Source organism: Mirounga angustirostris, unplaced genomic scaffold (assembly GCF_029215605.1).
Source record: "Mirounga angustirostris isolate CCGP_5_RB_7025 unplaced genomic scaffold, mMirAng1.0.hap1 SCAF_7, whole genome shotgun sequence".
In the NCBI taxonomy this organism is placed as follows: Eukaryota; Metazoa; Chordata; class Mammalia; order Carnivora; family Phocidae; genus Mirounga; species Mirounga angustirostris.
Genome location: NW_026991715.1, coordinates 23,665,783 through 23,688,745, shown reverse-complemented (window position 1 = coordinate 23,688,745; position 22,963 = coordinate 23,665,783). Strand labels below are relative to the sequence as shown.

General features: G+C 38.3%; 1 protein-coding gene across 1 annotated transcript in view; it reads left to right on the top strand.

Moving 5' to 3' along the window:
* The window catches only part of FBN2 (fibrillin 2), a 257,403-nt gene that overhangs the window by 46,514 nt on the left and 187,926 nt on the right, over nt 1–22,963 (top strand). Inside the window, exon 6 of the mRNA XM_064595850.1 lies at nt 21,540–21,737. Within this exon, the coding sequence (XP_064451920.1) occupies nt 21,540–21,737 (198 nt within the window). The remainder of the gene's footprint in view (nt 1–21,539; nt 21,738–22,963) is intronic.

The window sequence follows — 22,963 nt, the reverse complement described above, 5'->3', positions numbered from 1 at the left end:
TAGAGAAACAACTATAACCAAGACATTTGAAATCTGTTTTGTATGCTGCTCACAGGCTGCTTGGGAAAATTTAAAACAAAGAAACAATACATTTAAAAAATACATATTGTGATAAATGCTCTGAAGGAAATGAAGAGGTTTCTCAGATAATGGGTTAAAGGGATTTCAAATGACTGTTTAAGAAATTCCTCTCCCAAGAGACGCCTTTTACTCTCAGACCTTATATTAGTCAAGATGGTGTAGGTTATGCTGCTGTAACAACCAACCATAAAAAGCTCTGTGGTTTGTCTACGTAAATGAACAGAGGTTACTTTTCACTTTACATAATCAAGTATCCAGTGTGAGTTGTCGGGAGGGGGGGTGGTTTTGTTTGTCACAGTTACTCAGAGACTCAGAGTGAAGGAGACTCTCTTTACCTCCCTGGTCACCAAAGCAAAGAAGGACAATATAGTTACTTGCACACTGGCCTTGAGGCTTTTGCCTGGAAATGACATCTGTTCTCTCCTGATTGGCCACAAAAAGTTATAGGACATGGCTATATGTAATTTTAAAGAAGGCAGTCATGTACAGTTTTCCGTGTGCCGGAAAAGAAAGGGAAAAGATGGATATTGATGAGCAGCTCTAATGACTTGCACAGGCCTGCAAAGGGACCAACTGTTTTCAGAGTTGGAGGAATAAAGCTCTTGATAAAGGAGACTGCATAGGAAAATGCCCTGAGATAAGAGAGATGTGGGTTTGCTTTGCAGACAGGAGAGAACCATGGGACTGGAGTGTTGTGAATAATAATTTTTTTATACAATTAAATATTGGTTAGGAAAGTCATTGTTTTGAATGATTATCTGCCTTCCATTAAAATTATTAATGTGTTAATTATGACCAATATTTTGGAAATATTTCCTAATTATAATTTAATTTTTTAATTCATTGTCTGTGGGGTTATCTTTAGATGGTCCAAGTTCTTCATGTTGTACTCCATTGAGGGTAGGTGTGTGGTTGTCTGGAGTAAGAAAGCATGATATATGAGTTTTTCTTTAGAGGACTTTGCTGTGATGTTAAGACTTCTGCATTCACAAAAACAACTGTATTTTATTTCTTCTGTGATTTGACTTGTCGCTGACAGCTCTTCGAAGAGAAAAGTCTATGGATTAAAATCATAGGGTAGAAGAATATAGGGCAAATATACACCACATTCTAACTCTCAAGTTATTTTTATATGGGGGCATTAGTGAGATAGGTCTGATCTCTTGCAGTTAAATAAACTCTGCAAAATGCCTCTAAATAAATTCCATACTTAAATGTTAGGTTTGATTTAGCCCTAGAAAATAGGATGGAATTCCCCCTGATCGCTCAGTTGTTTAGGAATGCTCTGTTCTTAATTAAGTGATCTTTTTAAGTATAATACTTGGGATAATTTTAAAAGTCTGGAATATAACAAAAGACATTTCAAGAAATCTTTCATGTGCGTACCACCAAATGAAAAGTAACTTTTAAAAATTTGCTTCAGATAACTTCTTGTTTTTTCTCCCTGTCTTTTTTTAAAAGAAATAGAACTTTACAGATAAAATTTAAATTCCGCATGTTCTTTTCATCCCTCCTTTCCCTTCCTTTTCCAGAAGTAACTACTGTCATGAACTCGTAGTATATTTAGTCTGTGTTCCTTAAGTACTTACTACTTTCAATGTTTCCATAAATAATATATGCCGTTTATATTTTTAATGAACATAAATGTTTTATATTTTTAATGAACATGAATGTTCTATTTTTAATGAACATAAATATTGTCAGTCTCCCTGTATTCTCCAACTTTTCATTCAACATTGTTTTTGAGGGATTTTTGTTGATACACATGGAACTAGTTATTCATTTTAACTACTGTGAAATATTACATTGCATAAATGCGAAGCAATTTACTTGACCATTCTTTTACGGATAGACATTGAGATTTGTTCTCATTTGTTCCACTAAAAAACGGCTGTGATGAACTTCCTCTTAGAACGTCTCCTCGTCCATATGTGCAAGAGTTTCTTTTGAATGAACAGGATTGTACATATGCATCTTCACCTTTACTAGGTATCTGTAGATGGTTTTCCAAAATGCTCATTGACCACGAACATAGTCCTCTCTTAAACAGTACTGTCTTACCCAATATTATCCAACACTCAGTGTTGTCAGGATGAGAAGTGGGTTTGCATGGACTGCCACTCAGTAGCATATAGATTTGGGGATATTACCTGACCTCTTTGTGCTCACTTTCCTCATGTAAAATAAAGGTAATAGTAGTCATGCCTGATAAAGTTTTTCTGATGACTAAATGACATCAAATATGTAAAGTGCTTAGAACAGTGCTTGCCACATATTTTTTGGCTTGTCTGATGTGTACCCAATGATACTTCATTGTTTTAATTTTGTTTCTCTGAGGTAACAAAAAATTAATTTTGTTCATAAAATATGTGAACCATTTAACTCACTTCCGTGAACTGTTTTTGAATATATTTTTTATTTTTCTACAGGTGTTTGTCTTGTTCATTTGTATGCATTTATATATTCTGGATACTTTTTGTGGCATATGAGTGTATATACCTATATATGTATATAAAATTGTCATAAACAAAAAAATTAATGTATATGTATATATACACAGATATATCCACAAAGATATACACACACACATATATATTTCTATCATGTAGCTTTCTCTTAGACTGTTTGCCTTTGAAGTTTGGGTTATGGCGATTTTTTCTTATATAGAAGATTTTAGTCTTAATTCCTTTTTAGTACTCTTTCCCTTATGATTTCTGCTTAAAAAGTGAGTATCTGGGGCGCCTGGGTGGCTCAGTCGGTTAAGCGGCTGCCTTCGGCTCAGGTCATGATCTCAGGGTCCTGGGATCGAGTCCCGCACTGGGCTCCCTGCTCAGCAAGAAGCCTACTTCTCCCTCTCCCTCTGCCTGCTGCTCTGCCTACTTGTTCTCTGTGTGTGTGTGTCAAATAAATAAATCTTAAAAAAAAATAGTATCTAATTTCTAGGTATGTTAAAATATTTAATATTCTTTGCTTAATGCCTAAGTAGTAATAACTTAAAAGACCCTAGAATAACATAGAACATGAATGAGAATATGTTCAAGTATGAATGATGTAACAATACATAAAAAAAAAGCTGAATTCTATGAAAATCTGAAAAACATAGAATGAACTTCTACATTAAACAATTAGTTTTTCTCCCACCTTTATGCCTTGGCCATTCCATATGAGGTTCAGTTTCTGGGTGTATGTTAGACAGCCCAATTGCTCACAGGCTTCTATCACATATGTGGTGGAAAATGTTACCTCATAGCAGTCAAGTCAGACACGAGAGCAGGATTGAAATCCTATTAAGGAGCCTCTCCTGGCAGCCAGATTCGTCTACTCGATTAGGAGGATTATGTTATTGATGAGAAAGAATTACTATATACTTCCAGATTTTTCCCAGCTATTATCACTTAAAGTAAAATGTTTTGAGAATCATCAGTTCGTGCAAAATATTTAAATTCCCTGATGTTCCCCCCCCCCCCCAGGAAACTCATTTTTCAATGCTTGGAATATTTGTGTGTTAAAAATCATTATATTTTATGTATCCCACGGACTTACTTGTCTTGAATTGTTTATTAAAGTTTTAATATAGAGTTAATGAAAATTCAGGGGCGCCTGGGTGGCTCAGTCATTTAAGTGTCTGCCTTCGGCTTGGGTCATGATCCCAGGGTCCTGGGATCGAGCCCCGCATCGGGCTCCCTGCTCAGCAGGGAAGCCTGCTTCTCCCTCTGCCTCTGCCCCTGCTTGTGCTCTCTTTCTCTCTCTCCCTCTGTCAAATGAATAAATAAAATCTTAAAAAAAAAAAAGAATTAGTGCAAATTCAGAACTTGGAAATGAGCAGACTTGAAGCTTTCTTGCAGCTGTGCCCCAAATGGAACAAATTGCTTTGGGACTGTCAGCTTCTTTCCAGTTAGAGAGTTAGAGAGTCAGCCCATCCAGGCAGTTTTCTTTCTTTCTTTCTTTCTTTCTTTCTTTCTTTCTTTCCTTTCTTTCTTTCTTTCTTTCTTTCTTTCTTTCTTTCTTTCTTTCTTTCTTTCTTTCTTTCTTTTTCTTTCTTCTTTTTTTTAAGATTTTATTATTTGAGAGAGAGAGAGCATGTGCATGAGCTCATGAGCAGGGGGAGGAGCAGAGGGAGAGGGAGAAGCAGAGTCCCCACTGAGCAGGGAGCTTGATGAGGGACTCAGGATTTGATCCAGTAACTTGGGATCATGATCTGAGCCAATGCCCGATGCTTAACTGACTGAGCCACCCAGGTGCCTCCATCCAGGCAGTTTTTTAAAAGGATGGGTCTCGTTTTTAGTTAGTATGCATATTCTCCATAACTTGCTGGATGTCACCTTTAAAAAAATGCTTTTTATTTATAAATGTCAACCCTAAATCAGTGTATCCCATCTAACTTCTTGTTCATATCTTTTAGAAACCTCATGGCTGGTCCCACTTGGCTAGTTAGTGTGAAATAGGCAAGGGCAGGTTTTCACATTATAATGATTACAGGTAATCTTTACTAAAACAAGCATGTGTACCTTTGTAAGGGTTAAGCCTCATTTAAAAATTTTAATTTGTATTTGCAGGTGACCTGGGAAAGATGAAAAAATTGGGGCTCCAGTGCAGAGTATTTTTTTAAAGATTGATTGATAGAGAGAGAGCACGGTGGGGAGGGGCAAAGGAAGAGGCAGAGTCTCAAGCAGACTACACACTGAGCAAGGAGCCTAACTCGAGGGGCTCCATCTCACAACCCTGAGATCCCAACCTGAGATGAAACCAAGAGTGAGTTGCTTAATTGAATGCGCCACCTAGGCGCCCCCAGAATATTTTTAATATATTTTAATATTCTCAAATTCTAATCAAAATTTAGATACAGGTGCAAATAATGATGGCTGCTTATGAATTTCACTCCCTGCCTACAAGAGCATAAATGGGAAAGTTACATTAGAGCCCTTAAAATTTAGCTAACATTTTAAATCTCCATTGAAAATTTCCACTGCGAATAGGATGCTTCCTGTTATCAGCTGGGGTCTTGGTTGCAGAAACACACACAAACCAACCAAATCTGACTCACTGAATTAAAAATAGTAACAAAAGAGATGTAATGGAAGGGCATTGGGTAGATGTAGAATTGATAGGTTGTATAGAGAAGCAAGTTTGGAGAATAGGTAAGAGCCAGCAGAAGCTGCCAGCACAAAATTCAGCCAAGGTATTGGCTTGTAAGTTCCTCGTTAGTCCTTTACTGCCCCTGCTGTCTTTATGCTGCTGACAAAAAATTCTAAATGTGTGTCCACATCAGTTCCTCCCCCCGAAACTCACACGATGCAGATTTTTCCTAAATGGGAAACAGGGTTTGGATGCAGGACAGGCCAAATATATTAACGTTTTGTCTGCATGGCTCAAAATGTATCTTGACCATGATTTTCATGGACTCTATAAATCCATTCTTTTGGGAGTCCAGGTGTAGAAGGAAACAATATTGAACACAACGACAGCGGTCCTGTGGATCTCACCTGCTCAAACTTGTGAGTAATTAAACTAGAACCTTTTGGTTCTATTTTGGTCAGTTGAGTTGACCCCCCAAAATATATGACTAATTAAGGAAACGCTGTGGGATTTCTTTTTTCCTGTCTATAAATTAAGATATGCATTCTTTATTTACCCAGGAACTGGAATAATTTTGTTTACTGGGTAGAAATAGGATAGGCACAAGCCTTACATACCAGAAAAGCCAATATGAAATGTTTGAGTAAATTCCTGTAGAAACTCAAGATTTTTTTTTTTCTCCAGGAGAACATGTCAAGTTTGATTTCCTTTGCTAATAAGGGACAGAAGATATAAATAGATAATATAAAATAATAAAAAAAAATAACCTAAATTTTGAAGGCAATCAGAGATACATACTCAACCTTACAAACATCTGGTTGGAAATTTTGAAATTTACTTAAGCATCAGGATGTTTTTCTATATCTGGAATGTTAGCAAAGTTTGGAAACATGTGGACATTTAACTGGGGTTTCCTTTGATGTTCATCATTAGGCAGTCAGAGCCTCTCCCCTCAGCTCAGACACTCACAATCTTGTTGTATTCTGTGCCATCATTCCTCCCCACCAAGGGCCTGCTCTCAGTGGCACGAGGCACCATCTCCTGGCAAGGAGATAGAGGCTGTGGGTACAAATAGATAATCTGAAAACCAGATAATGCCACGGCTAATCACAAATTAATGATAGTGCTTTTGTTGCCAGAGCAGTATGGCTGGAATAGAGGCTAAGAGTCATGAATCAAAAGGGGTGCTCTATTTTACAGACCACATAAATGGATAAACGTTGTGCTTTTATATTTGTCCATTGTACTTTCTGGCGAGGTAGGAAGGGAGATTTTTTTTTTTTTTTCACTGAGTAAAAATGATGTGGGTCTGGTATTTCTCTTTGCAAAATAATTTATTTCTGGCTGCACAGTATTAATTTTCAGGCTGTGAAACCTGGCTTTGATTCCAAACAGATCTTTGGGAAAGAGGGAGCTTGAATAATAGAGAAAATAACTCTGTAAGGAAGTATATTATTTCTTGGAAGGATCCTGGTATCCATTTAAGTGGTCTCTTCCAGCTTTCACATCCAAGAAAATTGTATCCATATATAATTATGAGGAACAAAGCCACAGTGAGGTTTCAGCAGGTTTTTCTGCTTTCCTCATCTTTCACCTCGCTGTGGCACCGTAATGGCCACGATGAAATCAAGCTTAGGAAAGTGTGTTGTAAACTAGAAAGTGCTCTCTAATGCTTATTAATACCCACAACAACCACAATCAGAACAGCTACCTGATGCTGAGCGTTTAGTGAAAGCCAGGCACTGTGCTAAACCCTTGAAGTTTTTATCTTGTGACATGCTCACATCCACGTCATAAGCTGTAAGTAAAGTTCTCTTATTATACTCATTGTACAAATAAGGAAGCTGAGTTAGAGGAACTTATTCAAGACTCTAGGCAAGTAGTTTGTGAAGCTGGGTTCTGGCTGTGAAACTAGAACTCTCTGCCTGCAATCCTGTGCTCCAGTCACTATGCTAAGTGCTTTTATACGTATAGAATGCTAGAGCCACAAAATAGGATAGTTTACCTCTGGAGGTTTTCGGGTAGGAAATAAACTACTTGAAAATCTCCACTGTGATGGAGTGAACATACACCTCAGTATTGTCAGTAGCATTAAAAAGAAGTTTGAGATAGCAAATTGTGTGGATCTTATCACATCTTTTTTTTTTTTTTTAAAGATTTTATTTATTTATTTGACAGAGAGAGACACAGCGAGAGAGGGAACACAAGCAGGGGGAGTGGCAGAGGGAGAAGCAGGCTTCCCGCAGAGCAGGGAGCCCGATGTGGGACTCGATCCCAGGACCCTGGGATCATGACCCGAGCTGAAGGCAGTCGCTTAACCAACTGAGCCACCCAGACGCCCCTTATCACATCTTTTTATTTCCTGGTTTGGTCACTTACTATCTTTGTGGCTTTGGGCAAGTTACCTTGGTTTCCTCATCTAAATGGGCATAATGATAGTACCTGTGTCATGATTTTTTTTTTTTGATGATCAGAAAAGCAAAAATTTGTAGTGTATTTATAGTAGTAATAGAATTATACTCTCTCTCTCTGTCTTTTTCTCTATATGCACGTCAGTGTTTCCTCAGTCTTGCATTACTGGCAAAATCCTACACAGCAATATGGGACCATGTGCTTTGCTTTCTGTTACCAGTTATGGGTCATCAGATTTTAGGTCCTAGTAGAATAGATGTGATCTTTGATGTATAGAAGAATAACAGTAGGACCTCTGAAATTCGATCATTTAAGTATTCTGAAAGCTATTAGTCATCCAGACAATAGTTTGGCAACTGCTCAGAAAGTTTGAGCTACCATCATGTCACAAATTTCTAAAGTTCTCTGTGATATTTATGGTGGTAGTGATGTCACTTGGAGGAAAGCCAATTACACAAAAGGTATCATTTTATTAAATCTATTTCAGGCAGCCATGTTTGAGGATACGACAAGGGACTCATCTGCTGATAAAGTTAGATAAGTGTTTGCCAAAGTGTGTTTCATCCCACACTAGTTTTAAGGAATGCTATTGAATAAAAATATTTTATGAGCAAATAAATTTTGAATACTGCCTACTGTAGTCTCCTCTTGGCAGTTTATAATGCACATAAGTACATTAAGGGCTCCTGAAAGTCCTATAGTTTCACACGCACACACGCACGCACACACACATCCTGTCTTTGTTCAACTCCAATATATTGACCACAGAATTCCTCTTTGACATAATACTTTAACTATTCCTTAGAACCGGTGTCTCACTGACCTCATTTTGGGAAAATACTGAGTTAGACCAGACTTCTGGATCTCAGCTCAGCAGTTTTGTCATGAAAAGTTCTTGACACCCAGATGCCATCAGTTGTAAGCTTCTAATTACCATTTTGTGTGGAGTATTGTAAGAGTAAGTCAGGAGGCCTAAGCTGTTACATCAGATGGATTTTTGAGTTGGGGCCAGTTGCAGAAACATTCTGGACTTTATTTCCTCCTCTTTTAATTACATGATCAGATCAAGTTGTCTCAAAGGTTCCACATCTAGAAGTTGTTATTGGAAACAAATAAACTTAATTAATGCTTTACAGTGCTCAGAATGCATTTATATGCATCATCTAGTATGACCCAGATACCTTTTGGGAAGTGAGTAGTAAAGCCCAGCACTGACTTAACACTGCAGATTATTTGGAAGTTTACTAAACAGTAAAGGTTTCACGTTCTGTAGATACTGTCTCTGGCTTTGTGGACACTTAGCATTGTCCACATCCCACCCCAGCACTGCAGCCTCTCCCAGTGTTAAGTGATACTTGTTTGGAGTCCCCCAACTTAGAGAACAGAAGCTAAACTGCTGTGATTTGAAATAGATTGGGCTGTGATGCCAGGGAGTGTCTGCTGAAACAGAATTCCCATAGGTGGGAAGTATTTGCACACTAAAATAGGAGAAAGTGGAAATCCAGGCAGATGTGCAACCATCTGAAACACGGTGGCTTGCTTTGGAGGCATATCAAAGTGCCAGTGAAGCATTTAATAAGCTGAGCTTCATTTCTTAGCTGAACAAAAGGATTATGATCTTAAAACAAAGGAAAGAATAAATGTATGCAGAAAAGGGCATTTAATGCAGAGCAAGAACCAATGATCAAACACAGAAGCTGCTCCCATATATATACTATTATCAACTCTACTGGGAGGTAGCAGAGATATGGTGGTTAAGATCACGGGTTTTGGTGTTGGATACGTTTGTCATTTAAATTCTGGCTTTGTTATGCACCGTCTGTGTGACTTTGGGCAATTTTATTTAACCTGTCTATGCCTGCTGTCATCATCTGTAAAGGAAAGCTATTAATGCCAACCAAAGGAAATTATTATACAAGTAACCTTAAATGATGGGGATAATGCACAGTGCAAACCTCTTATAAAGAACCCCTGTCTCGGGGCACCTGGGTGGCTCAGTCGTTAAGCGTCTGCCTTCGGCTCAGGTCATGGTCCCAGGGTCCTGGGATCGAGCCCCGCATCGGGCTCCCTGCTCGGCGGGAAGCCTGCTTCTCTCTCTCCCACTCCCCCTGCTTGTGTTCCCTCTCTCGCTGTGTCTCTCTCTGTCAAATAAATAAATAAAATCTTAAAAAAAAAAAAAGAACCCCTGTCTCAACACCAGGCACTTTCTCATTCCCCATTTCCCCAGGGTGTTGGGAGACTGCCACTCAAGTGTGCATCGTAGACCTTTCTGGGATGGTGGAAATGCTCTCCCTGCTGCCAGTATAGTAGCCACTAACCGCATGTGGCTCTCAGGCACTTGCCATGTGGCTAGTGTGATTAGGAGCTGAATGTTTATTTTATCTTATTTAAATTTAAACTCTAAATTTAGAAAGCCACATGTGGCTAGTGGCTCCTGTTTTGGACAGCACAGCTATAGATTACAACAGACCACATCGGTGTGACATTTTTTAAATGTCCCAGATTCTACAGTTTAAAAAGTTGGTTGCGATCTCTTTTATTAAAAGAACACATACTGTTCTTTTCTAGTGAGTGTAACCAGCCACATTACCTAAAATCCATCTACGCAAGGAGCTGTGGCATGTTTCAGAGTTTCACACTGTGGAAGAGAAAATATTCAATAGAGACTCCAGGAATCTAGTGAATGTCACTGAAACAATGTGGATTAAATATTTGATCACTTTAATTAATGTTCTATGAAAACAAAAGAAGAATATTACATTCTGTGTTTATGTGGTACAAATTTACAAATCCATCTATTCAGGCAAGCTTTTTGATTGTGTGCCTCTTATTTATGTATACCTGCTCTGTCAAATTTGGAAGGATCTCCTTTATACCTTTAAGCTCTCATATTTCTAGAAGTTTTAGCTCTTGGTATTTCACTTAAAGTTTTTAGTATATAAGTCCATCCTCTTGATGGATTGTTATTTTTAACCGTACTAATATTCTTTTTTGACTCAGTTAATGCCTTTTGTTCTTGAATTCCACTCTGTCTGATATTGATTATTGATACTTCTACATTATTTCATTTATGATTTTCCTGATTTTTCTTCCTTCTATTTTCTACTTTCTCGTTTCATTTTGATGGTTTTCTTGTAGATAGAATAGAACCAAATTTTGTTATTTTAATCAGATCTACAAATTATTTGATTAGAAACTAAGCATATTTATATTTATTGTGATTTTAATATATGTGGTTTACTCACACCACTTTATGTATATGTCATTATACTTTGTGGTTTTCTTTAAATCTGTTATTTTTAGTGCTAATCAATTATTTTTTATGCCTCTATTTCCATTACCTTCTTCCTTTAATTGGTTTAAGAAATGCTGTGTTTTTCATCAAACTAGTGATTACCTTCCTATCTTTCACCATTATATTGAAGCCTCTATTGCTCTCTTAAAACTTTTGTACAGTAACAAAATTAAAGAATACCCGTTCCTCTTACCCTGAAACATTTTACATGTTTACATCTCCCAGTCCCGAGCGAAGATCTTAGGAATAATCCATTTCCAAGTCCTCATTATAACAAATACCTCCTACACTCTCCCAGTTCTTGCCATTATTTCAGGCTGTTATTAAGTTCTATCTTATCATATGACTTTTATTTGAAGAATTCTTTCTCAAAAATTACAAATTAATAACCTGTAGATGTTGTTTCACTGTATTTTAACTCTCCATCCCACACAGGATAAAACTAATGCCAGACTATGTCATCTTCTTTGTAGGTAGCCTGTTTTTTTCTCTCTGGAAATGGAGAGGTAGTTTTTCCTTTTAATCTAAGGTTGAGAGATTCAGAGATTTCATGAGGCTCTTCTTTGGAGTATGTCTTTTTTTTTTTTTTCCATTATTCTTGTCTGTGACACCATGAGACATTTTAACCCAGAGGTGAAAACTACTTTTTATTGAAGCTTAGGAAATTTTTTCCTGTGGTTTCTTTATTCTCTATTTGGTTTGTGTGTGTGTGTGTGTGTGTGTGTGTGTTTGGAATTCATAGTATTCACATTGTGGTTTCTAGTCTCTGGCCTTGAGGTCTAATCTTTTATTTATGATACTAATTTTTTAGAAATTTTGCTGTGTTGTAAGCTACTTCTTCCATTTGATCTTCTAAACAACTAATTTAGCTTGAAGCGGTGAATATTTGTTTTTCTTCTTCTTCTGTTGAGTCTGAATATTGAAAGGGTTTACTTTCCTGAACAGAAGAAAGACTTTAGTCCTTTTATTTGTGTTGATATATCCATGAAACAAGTTCCCCCAGTACCCATACTGGTCAGGCTTCATGGGATTCTCAGCAATTACAGACTTGCTGGTTGTGAAAGATATGTTCATTTTTATTTTACTGAGCTGGAATATTAGTACTGTGACCTTTCTGCTGAAATGTCGTAGTTGTATCCCTTTGCTCTTGAGCCTCTCCTAGTGCTTATGTATTTGCCTCCAACCAGAGAGCCAGGAATGACCCCACTTCATGAGTGTAGAACACTACCCATGTGGGACCACCAGTGCCATCAAGATCTGTTGACCACCTGCTCTTCTCCATGCAGCAAGTCACAGAGTCAAGGCCTCCCCGTTTGCAAGTCAGATGGACCTATTGACAGATGCTACCCATGTCCCCTTAGAAGGCCATATGATCAGTGGTCTTCCTTGTTCTTTAGCATTTCCCTAAAACTCCCAATAATTAAAACCCCATTAATGAATCACATGGCATTCACTCTTTTCTCAGGAGAAACCCCAGCCTTTCTAGTTAGATGTTACACTAGAAGTTGTCAGGACAGAATCATAAAGCAGGTAGTGTGTCTTATTTCCTGGGATGAGTGTGATTCATTAGACTTGATTGACTCAGTAACATGAGCATGGCTGCTTAAATTGCTCAGGAGGAATTGATGTGAGCACAAATTTTAATAAGAAAATAGTACATTGAATCCATATTACTGTATAAAGGCTGTCAGCAAGATAAATCACATCTGTCCCAGCATTGGTTTCCATTGATTTTGTATCTGACTTTATTGATAATGGATAAGTGTTTTGTGAGCACATACCACTTTCTCCTGAAATTATTCATACTTAATGAACGTACTGTATGTTTTTCTTAGACATCTTAAAATTTGGTACTTTGTGGATTTGACTTGCATATGATCCATCTTTTGTGTTAATCATTTATGTTTTTGGCCCCCTTATTACTCATGACAAAGTATTTTTGCCTCTTTAAGTTTCTTCTTCAAAAGTGACAGTATCCTTCTGCTTAAATAATCTTTTTAGTTTTTAATCTTCAGCTTTTTTGTTGTTATGTGTGAAGTAAGTTAATTGGTTGTGCTCTTGGGAGAGGGTGCTTTCAGTTCATAGGCATGAATTTGAGGACCACAGTTTTGATGGCCTTCATCCTTATGAAACATGACATCAAAGATAGCAATTTTGTTTGCATCATTGGCCAGCACCTAATTATCTTTCCTGCCTCTTCATTCTTCCAGAGCTCTTTGATGTCGGTGGTAGTCTTGTGCTTTGAAAGACTGGAGAACGGTGAAAGAAGTCCTTCTTTACTGAGTCCATGTTTTCACTGAGATCTTAAATAATGATATTACGTTAGAGAAACAATGCAGTACTACTGTGGTGGTTAAAATATTCACTTATTTATCTGCAGAAGCAAAAGTCTTTAATGTTTCTCTCAGTGTACACAGAATCTCTCCCTAATTGAACATGGCTAGGAGATTCATCTTTGGGAGAAACCAAAGCAAAGCAATATTAGGCTTGCAGAATCTTGGGGAGTTGGAAGATCATACCTGGGGGTGGCAGGATGCACTTGGGGGATTTTGACAATATTCATTAAAATGGTGAAGGGCTTTGGTCTGTTACGAGAAGGCAAAGCTACCAAAAGCTGAGGGTGTGACGATCTGTGTCTTGGGTTTAATGAACCCTGCATGAATGGTGCAGGGCTTGGGAGGGAGGCCGGTCTTCAAGTTCAGTCTCCATTTCACTTTTTTCTAGCTCTTTCATTCTCCATGTGAAACTTTATCTCTGACTTTTCATTTTTCCTTTGTAAAAGTGGCAGGGCACCTGGGTGGCTCAGTTGGTTAAGCGACTGCCTTCGGCTCAGGTCATGATCCTGGAGTCCCAGGATCGAGTCCCGCATCGGGCTCCCTGCTCAGCAGGGAGTCTGCTTCTCCCTCTGACCCTCCCCCCTCTCCTGCTCTCTCTCTCTCATTCTCTCTCTCAAATAAATAAATAAAATCTTTAAAAAAAAAAAGTGGCAAAAATACTTCTTTAGCACTTCAGAATAAAAAGAGATAATTTATAGAATGGGTTTTATAATATGAAGTGCCTGCCACAGAGTTAATTTTCTTCCATTCAGTGCCAAAAAACGGGCAATGAGTTCATAATTCAGCTGCAATGAGATACCCCATTTCTCCCTTTAAATGAATAAAACTTAAACCAGTTGCCTCTACTCAGATGGAGAAGGTGTAAGGATCAGCCTCTCTTCAGAGAGCAGTTCTGAGAATGTTTGAATATTTTTCAAACTGGACACTTGACCCAGCATTTCTAGTGCTAGGAATTTACCCTACAGAGAGTCCAAGTATGTAGTCAGTCAGTGTGTTCAAGAATACCCTTGCAGAATTGTGTGCACTCTAATCAATTGTGACAGTGTAAATTTCCATCAGAAGGCAAGTGGTCACTGTTGCAAGGGGGTATGTCTCGATGCCCTCGGTGGTGACTGTGTATATGAAAAAGACTCAAAGTTTATTTTGGTCTTAAAAATTCTGGTTTGCTTTACTTAAATATAGCTTTCAAAACCCTGATTATTTCTTGAGCTTTTTAAAGATATATTTTTAATTGCAGGGAAATACAGATAACATGGAATTGACCATTGTAGACCATTTTTCAGAGTATAGTTCCGTGGTATTAGTATCTTCACATTGTCATGGAACTATCACCAATGTCTATCCATTGAATTCTTTTCATCTTGCAGAACCGAAACTCCATACCTATTAAACAGAAACTCCCTGTACCCCTTGAAAAACATCATTCTGCTTTCTGTTCTGATAAATTTGATTGCTCTAGATACCTCATGTATATGAAATCATAAAATATTTCATGGCTAATTTCTTTCAGAATAATGTCCTCAGGGTTCATCTGTGCTGTAGAATGTGTCAAATTTCCTAGCTTTTTAGGTCTGAATAATATTCTATTGTATGTGTTTTGTTTGTTCATTCATCTGTCAATGGGCACTTGGGTTGCATTCACCTCTTGGCTCTTTGAATAATGCTGCATGAACCTGGATGTATAGATATTTTTTCTGATCCCTGCTTTCAGTTCCTTAGGGCATATTCCTTGAACTTTTAAATCCAATTTATAGATCTCTCTAATCTATTGAGTAGATTTTAGTAGTCACTTTAAGAGGCCTTTAAATAATATTTGGTTCCAATTTAATACTTAATGAAACACCTCCGTATCTTTTAAACTCCTTTTTTTTATATTAAATGCATGTAATTTTTAAGTACTTCACTTGTGTGACTTAACCTTTGCAAGTACTCAAATAACTCTTCTGAAGCAAATTAAAACCTAAATATATAAATAAACTTTTAAGTGTATAAGTTCACTTAAATGGTCCAGTTCTATATATAAGCATAGTCACATTTTAAGTTGAAAAAACCATCATTCTGTACTATATGTTGGCTGCTAGAATTTAAATTAAAAAAAATCATTCCGAATAGGTCACTTAACTATTTATTTTAAATTGTGGTTATAAGGCAGTCTGATAGAATGGGGCAAAAGCTGTTAAATGTTACAGATACATAATTTTTGCACAGATTTCTTAAAGCAACAATGTTAATATAATGGCTCTGATTCCCTTAAACATTTCTGTACTTAATTCTAAAATTTTCTGAAGTTGACATATGCTTTTCCATCAAGGAAGACAATTACTGTCTCAGCCATTTGAGTTTATTGAACTCTGAATATTTGGTCAGCGTGAAGTCTGGATCTGCAGACATTCAGGGCAGATTGTATTGAAACTAAGGAAACGCTTGTACCATCCCATATAAGTTTTGGGGTTGGCTTCTCTGCATGCTCCAGTTATATCTGTGATCAAAGATTGTAGCTGGCACACCAACTACGTTCTCAATTAAAACCATGATAAGATGCACTAAAAAATGTTATTTATAATTGCTCTGTCAAAAACCAAAAACTTGGTTAGGCGTCTGCCTTCCGCTTGGGTCATGATCCCAGGGTGCAGGGATCGAGTCCCGAATCGGGCTCCCTGCTCAGCTGGGGGCCTGCTTCTCCCTCTCCCTCTGCTGCTCCCTCTGCTTGTATGCTCTCTCTGTCTCTATCAAATAAATAAATAAAATCTTTAAAAACAAAAAAACCTCCATTACTGCAAGGAGACAGTCCCATAGCCAGGATCGTTAGACCAGCTATGTATAGTCTACACTTCTTCGTGACACTCACTTATACCTGCAGCTCCCACACAGCATGATCACTTGACTACATGTTGCATTTCTTTGGTTCCTGAGAATGAAAATGCCTTCTTGCCTAACTTCAAATGCTGTGCACCTTGGTGGGAAATTCCACCTATTTGCCTGTACTTTCTAGGACCAGGCAAGTCCCAGGCAAGACAAAGACTTGCCTTTGTATACTAACGTGGGAACGGATGGAATTCAATGGATTCTGGACATCTTATGGCATGGTTGGACTAGCCATAGTCCATGGTCTCTAAGAGGGCCATCCACTGCACAGCTCCAGAGGATGACATTTACATTACAGCATGTGTGGAAATCTTCCCTAAGTTATGCAGTGTGTCATCTGCTCCATTCTGCTGGCAGTTAAATGAAGAATACTGCAGCCACACGGGCGGTTGATGTATTGCTATCCCTGTGACTCTTTTCCCTTCTCGTGTGAAGCCCCCTGGAGACACCTAGTCCATTGATCTTACTGCTTTCTCCCACTTCTTAATTTATCAGTCCTCCTTTTTCTCATTTCCTGTTCCTCCAGCATAGATTCCATAGTCTGTAATTTAATAGCTGTGTAACAATCCTCTGAATTCCCTTGCCATCTGATTTTTTTTTCCACATCTGAGAGATAAAACCCTAACCCTAATGAACCCAACCTCTGAGTGAGCCTCTCAGCTGCCTAGGGATGCTGGGAAAAGTCCTCAGGCAGGCGGATTGGTCCCACTACCAGTTCATCCTGGTCATCTGCCGTACAGAGCCCTGAATGTCACCTGGGAGTCCATTGGGTTCTCATGTCAGCTCCCTCGCCTGGGATCTGCAGTGCCATCTCAGCCCCAAATATCTGACTCCACAGCTGACCCCCACCTCCTGTTTCACAAAGAAAATAGAAGGTGTGGGAGAGGACACTGCTCACTGTCCATCTAGTCTATAAATACTCTTCTTTCTCAGGCTACAACAGAGTGCTTTTCTTCTCCTTTCGAAGGATAACCCCTTCACAAATTCTGGTTTCACACTCAGGCTGTCTCCTAAGGGATCTTATATTAGAAATTATTACTCTTTTTGGTACTTATAAGCCCTCCCTTTCAACTGAGTCATTCCCATCGGCTTTTAGAAATGGTATGCGTCTTCCATAAAACAAAGCAAAACATATAAAATAAAAAAAATAAGTAAATGACAACAACAAAAAATTCCTCTCCTTCAGTTCCACATCCTCCACCAGACCTGTTTCTGTTATTACCTTCTGAAAACGTCTTCAGAGGTTACCGGGTTGTTTGTACAACAATAATGTTCAGTTTGGTTATCTAGCAGTGTTTAGCATCTTAAGAGGACTTGTGAAATTACATCAAAATTTCCAAATATATTCAATTATATTTATTTAAAGTAGAATGGTAACATAGGCTATAATAAAAAAAGAAAGTATTAGCGAGGATGCAGAGGAATTGGAACCCTCATTCATTACTGATAAGAATGCAAAATGGTGAAGCTACATTGGGAAAACCATTTGGCGGCTTCTGAAGAAGTTGAACAGAAACTCACCATACAACCCAGCAGATGGCCACTAACTGGTTAGCAAATGTGGTGTATCCATACAGTGGAATGCTAGTCAGCAGTAAAAGGGATTGAAATACTCACCCATACTATGGCATGGATGTTCCTCAAGAACATCATGCTAAGTCAAAGAAGCCAGGCAGAAAAGACCACATATTATATGATTCCATTTGTGTGCATTGTCCAGAAAAGCCAAACCGATAGTGACAGAAAGAGTAGTGGTTGACTGAGGCTGGAAATTGGCACAAGGAATCTTTGGGTTTGATGCAAATATTCTAAAATTAGATTGTGGTGATGGCTGCACAATTCAGTAAATTTACATGTACATTTAAGACAGGTGAATATACATTATATTCATGACACCATAATGAAGTTGTTTGAAAAAAAAAAAAAAAGCAGCAAGCCACCAGTTCTTGATGAGTTTTCTCATTGCACCAGCTGCTTAATGGGAATAAAAGTAGAACTGTACAAAACAAGTTAAGATGTTATATTGCATCACTATGTTTGTATCCTTTAGGTAAGTTCCTAGTACTGCAGTTGCTGGGTCATAAGCTCTGTTTTTAACTTTTTCAGGAATCTCCTTACTATTTTCCAGAGTGGCTGCACCAGCTTGCATTCCCACCAGCAGTGTAAGAGGGTTCCCCTTCCTCCGCATCCTCGCCAACATCTGTTATTTCTTGACTTGTTAATTTTAGCCATTCTGACTTAGCATTTGCAAGGACAGGGATGGAACTGGAGGATATTATGCTAAGTGAAATAAATCAGTCAAGGAAAGACAATTACCATATGATTTCACTCATATGTGGAATTTATGAAACAAAACGGAGGATCATAGGGAAAGGGAGGGAAAAATAAAATAAGCCTAAATCAGAGAGGGAGGCAAAAACCATAAGAGACTTAGCTCTAGGAAACAAACTGAGGGCTGCTGGAGGGGAGGTGGGCGGGGGATGGGGTAACTGGGTGATGGGCATTAAGGAGGGCACGTGATGTAATGAACACTAGGTGTTATATGCAACTAATGAATCACTAAACTCTACCTCTGAAACTAATTTAAGAAAAGATGCTGTATTGTACTTCGATATTAGAAAATCAAAATAAAAGTATTTGTGTTTCACAGGTTAATTTTTAACATTTTTTGGTCATATAGTAATGAGGAAAATACCTGTTTCCAACCTACTGGCTCCAGCATACCCAAGTGATAAGCTGTTCTTTCCTTTTATATTTTGCTAATAAGCTCTGAGGATGTCCTTGACTTCAAATGGGTAGTGTGGTATACAATAATATTTTACCCACGCTGAAATCCTGATGACAAGAATGCATGGTCAGTAACATGAAATCCTTTTAGGGCTCTTTGACCATGATTAAAATGCTAGCCAAGTTTGGGACAGGATGTTTTAATCTGATCAAGATATTTACATCCCCTTTCACTGATTTGTTCGTATTTTGCAAGATAGTAATTCTTGAATAAGTAGGTAATGCCGTAATTTTACAATTTAAACTAATCAGTTGCCTACCAGAAAGCCAAGTATAATGAGAAAAGAAAATAGATTCAGCACAGTTTGTAAGGAGGCAGATACTGTGTAGGCAAAAGAAATAAGGACAGGTAAACTCTTTTCCCAGGAAGAGAAGTCTGGGGTTGGCTTAATTAGAGCCTTCAACCTGAAAGGTCACATCAGAGGACAAACAGCTAGCCTCGTCCAGATAGATATTCTCCTTCCCCAAAGAGAGCAGACTGAGAGGACATAATTTTAAGAAGGCAGTGTAGTTAGCCGAAGGAACAGATTTCCTGACAATTTGGTTTACTTAAGGATGGGATTATGAGGGAGGGTATGGAGACTTCTCTCTGGGAATCCTGAAAGTGTGCAGAATGTGAACATAGCTATGTACGCAAGAATTACAGAAGGATAAATGGTTTATATTTTTTTGTGAAAAATACTTTTCCCACTTGTTCAGAACTTGATTTAATTTGTGAGTCTGATATTTGTTTAGAACAGCAAAATAATGGTTGTGTGAAGGACAATAGATAGGTTTAAAAAATTTACAACCTGGCAGTTTGTGGTGTGGGAAGCATGCTTGTTTATAAGGTTGACATATCTACACATATACTGCAAAGATTGTCTTTTTCAAAAATGTGATTTGCAGCCAACACATCTGTTGTTCTTATGTAAGGGATTAAAATGAGCTATTTTTGTTGAAGTTCAGCTGCAGAGTAACAGAGTGTAAACCAGCTTGCAAAAAACGTTACCTATTTTAGGGTTTTTTTCTGTGTGTTAAACTTTAAAAATATTCTTTTGCTCTATATGAGAAAGCCTTATTCTTTGTTTTTAAAAAAATAAAAGTTTTATGTGGTTTTAAGTTGTGTTTTTGTTACATGATAGCATTTAGATTATATCAGAGTTCTTCTAGCTTAGCATTTTGAATGTTAAATCCTATCCAAGTTTGCTTTTTCCCAGTATGTATTTCATAAAAATCTTACCACCATTATTGACTCTGCTTTCTTTGAATGTGAGATTGTTCTGTTCTTGGAAATCTGAAATAAACTTGTTCTGGTTTTCCCCTTCAAATGGAATTATGTCATTTGCATGAGGGCTTATCAGGAAATCCTGACTATCATCTTACAGTCCCAAGACTTAATGAACTGTATTCATACAGTCTCTGTGAAAGGGGGGGGGGAAACCCTTTTCACATATTTCTGTTGTAATTTTAAAACAAATGTGAGTTGTTTCATTAGTCAGTCTTCATGAAACTGACCTTTCTCTGATTTCCAGTGTCTCTCAAAACAGCAACAACAACACTCAAAAACTGTTTTGTTAATAATTCAGTTCTGCTTAAAAGATCATCTAAAAGGTTCACTGAAGTAAATTATAGGAGAAAGAGGGCTAGAGTCAGAATGCCTAGCTTTTAAGTTACCTGGAGTCTAGATCAGCCCTTCTTAATCTTGAAGGTGTGTATGACTCTCCTGAATATTTTGTCGAAATGTAGTTCTAGGTCAGTGAGTCTAGGGTAGAGCCTGAGTCTGCATGTCTAACCACCTCCCGGGTGATGCATATATCACTGGTCCATGGACCACAGTTTGAGATGCAACAGTCCCAGTAGATCATCCTTAATATCCACAGAAGTCTGCCTATTTAGCATTTGCTGATGCTTTTCTGAGCTGGAAAATGGTACAGTCTTTTAGAGTATAGAGATTAAATAATAGTAACTTACCTAGAAAGAATCCATGACAGGGGCTCTTATTGCTACAGTCTTCCTGGATGAACTACACAGGGAACTAAACAGACTGACACAGAAACAAAAATCAAATTGTTAGAACTTAGTGTTTATAGACATACTAGACTGCTCAGATATATTTGTGATATGGAAGGGTATATCATTATTGGTTCTCTTCTGATTCTGATCTCGTGTCCACCGGTTGGGAAAGAAAATCTTTGCTAGGTAAAGAGAGAGTCCTGCAAGCAGGTGCTGATGGTATGCAGGTGAGGGATGGCAGTGAGATGAGACTGCCAGCTTGGTGTCAGAGAGAAGGACACACTTCTCTCCCCCACTGCTATGTAGAACGGCAGGCCTAGCATGGCCAGATCTTCCAACTTTTCAAGAAAAGCCAGAAATAGAAATTTCATGTGAAATTTCCCAATTTAAAAATGTTGGCTACTAATTTAAATTCTTTCAGAACATTATTCAGGCCAAGAAAACACATCTGCGTCCCAGACACAGCCCTTGAGCCACCCGTTTACAGCGTCTGGTGTAAAATACATTTGAAGTCTCCTGAAGCAGTCCTCATGATTGAAAAATGAGGAATTTTCAAAATGAAACTTGCCAGCCTTTTGTCTTTAGACACTCGAGTCAGAAGAAATGGCCTCTGTTTTATGTGTTTGGGGCTACTGGTGGAAGGTTGGTGTATGGTCATAAAACCTGTCTTTCCGTCTTCTTTCACATTCCAGATTACAGGACAGGCCCTTGTTTCACTCAGGTCAACAACCAGATGTGCCAAGGGCAGCTGACGGGCATTGTCTGCACTAAGACTCTGTGCTGTGCCACCATGGGACGGGCCTGGGGCCACCCCTGTGAGATGTGTCCTGCCCAGCCTCAACCCTGCCGACGGGGCTTTATCCCCAACATCCGCACTGGAGCTTGCCAAGGTGAGTTCGCCGTCTGCCTGCGTGCGCAAGCTTGCCACGTGTGGGTCTCCTTCACTGCGCTCGGAGGATCTGCCCCTAATACCTCCTACCATCCAAACTCCTGCCATCTCCAAGAGGGGCCTCATTAGCAAGCCTGACTAGAGATGACCTGATTATTAGCCACCTAATGAGTAATCACTTTTCAGGTCTTGACATAAATGGAGAAGAGAGTAGATACAATGAAAAACTGGGGGGGCCTCATTAACAAGCCTGACTAGAGATGACCTGATTATTAGCCACCTAATGAGTAATCATTTTTCAGGTCTTGACATAAATGGAGAAGAGAGGAGATACTATGAAAAACTGGGGAAAATTAAAAAAAAAATTGTTTTTATTAAATTAGCTCATATAATCAGAGGACAGACCACTCCCAGATCTTCATCCAGGAGGCACTACACTCTCCTTACCACAACCCCTCAAACTATACACATGAAAATACCCAGGAAAATGTTTTTCTCTTTCTTGTATTCTCATTCAAGATATGGGAATCTAGGCTCAGGTTAACACTGCCCGCCATTTTTATTAATAGTGTCTGTAGAGGCCCAGTGTAAACTCTGTCCTTGAATGCCGTTACTGAAGAGTTTATATCCAGTTGGTTACAGTCTGGTCTCTGAGCAATCTTCCCAACCACATCCTGGTGTATATTTTATGTATCAGGGCTAGACTAGGGATCCCTGAGGATGCTGCAGTAGTAGATACCGACCCAAGTCGTCAAAAAAAATGGTTACATTTTCACTGGATAATTATTGTAATTAATTTTCAGCCACCACAATTCTTACCCTTTTTTGGCTACTTCTCTGATATCATATCACGATATACATATCATGTATATTAAACCCATTTTTAGAGTTTGGAAATAGCTCTATAATGAGTTCTCTTATGGCAGTAGGATCACAGGAAAATGGAAAATGACTTTTGTATTATTCAGAGAAATGATATTCATATTTGAGACATGACGAGTCAGGTTTATTTGTTATCACGAAATCATATATGAAGTTAGATTCCTGAGGTCTTTCAAATTGATGTTAGTGACCAGTATCACAGAAACAGATGTCATCTACCCAACCCCTGTAAATGGCTTATTGCAGAAAGCCAGTCCAGTGTCCTAAAACCCAGAAGAGAGTTATAATTTGGGAAGCCTGCATGTAGCTTCAATTCACTGAAGAATAATCATTTAGGTGCTCTGC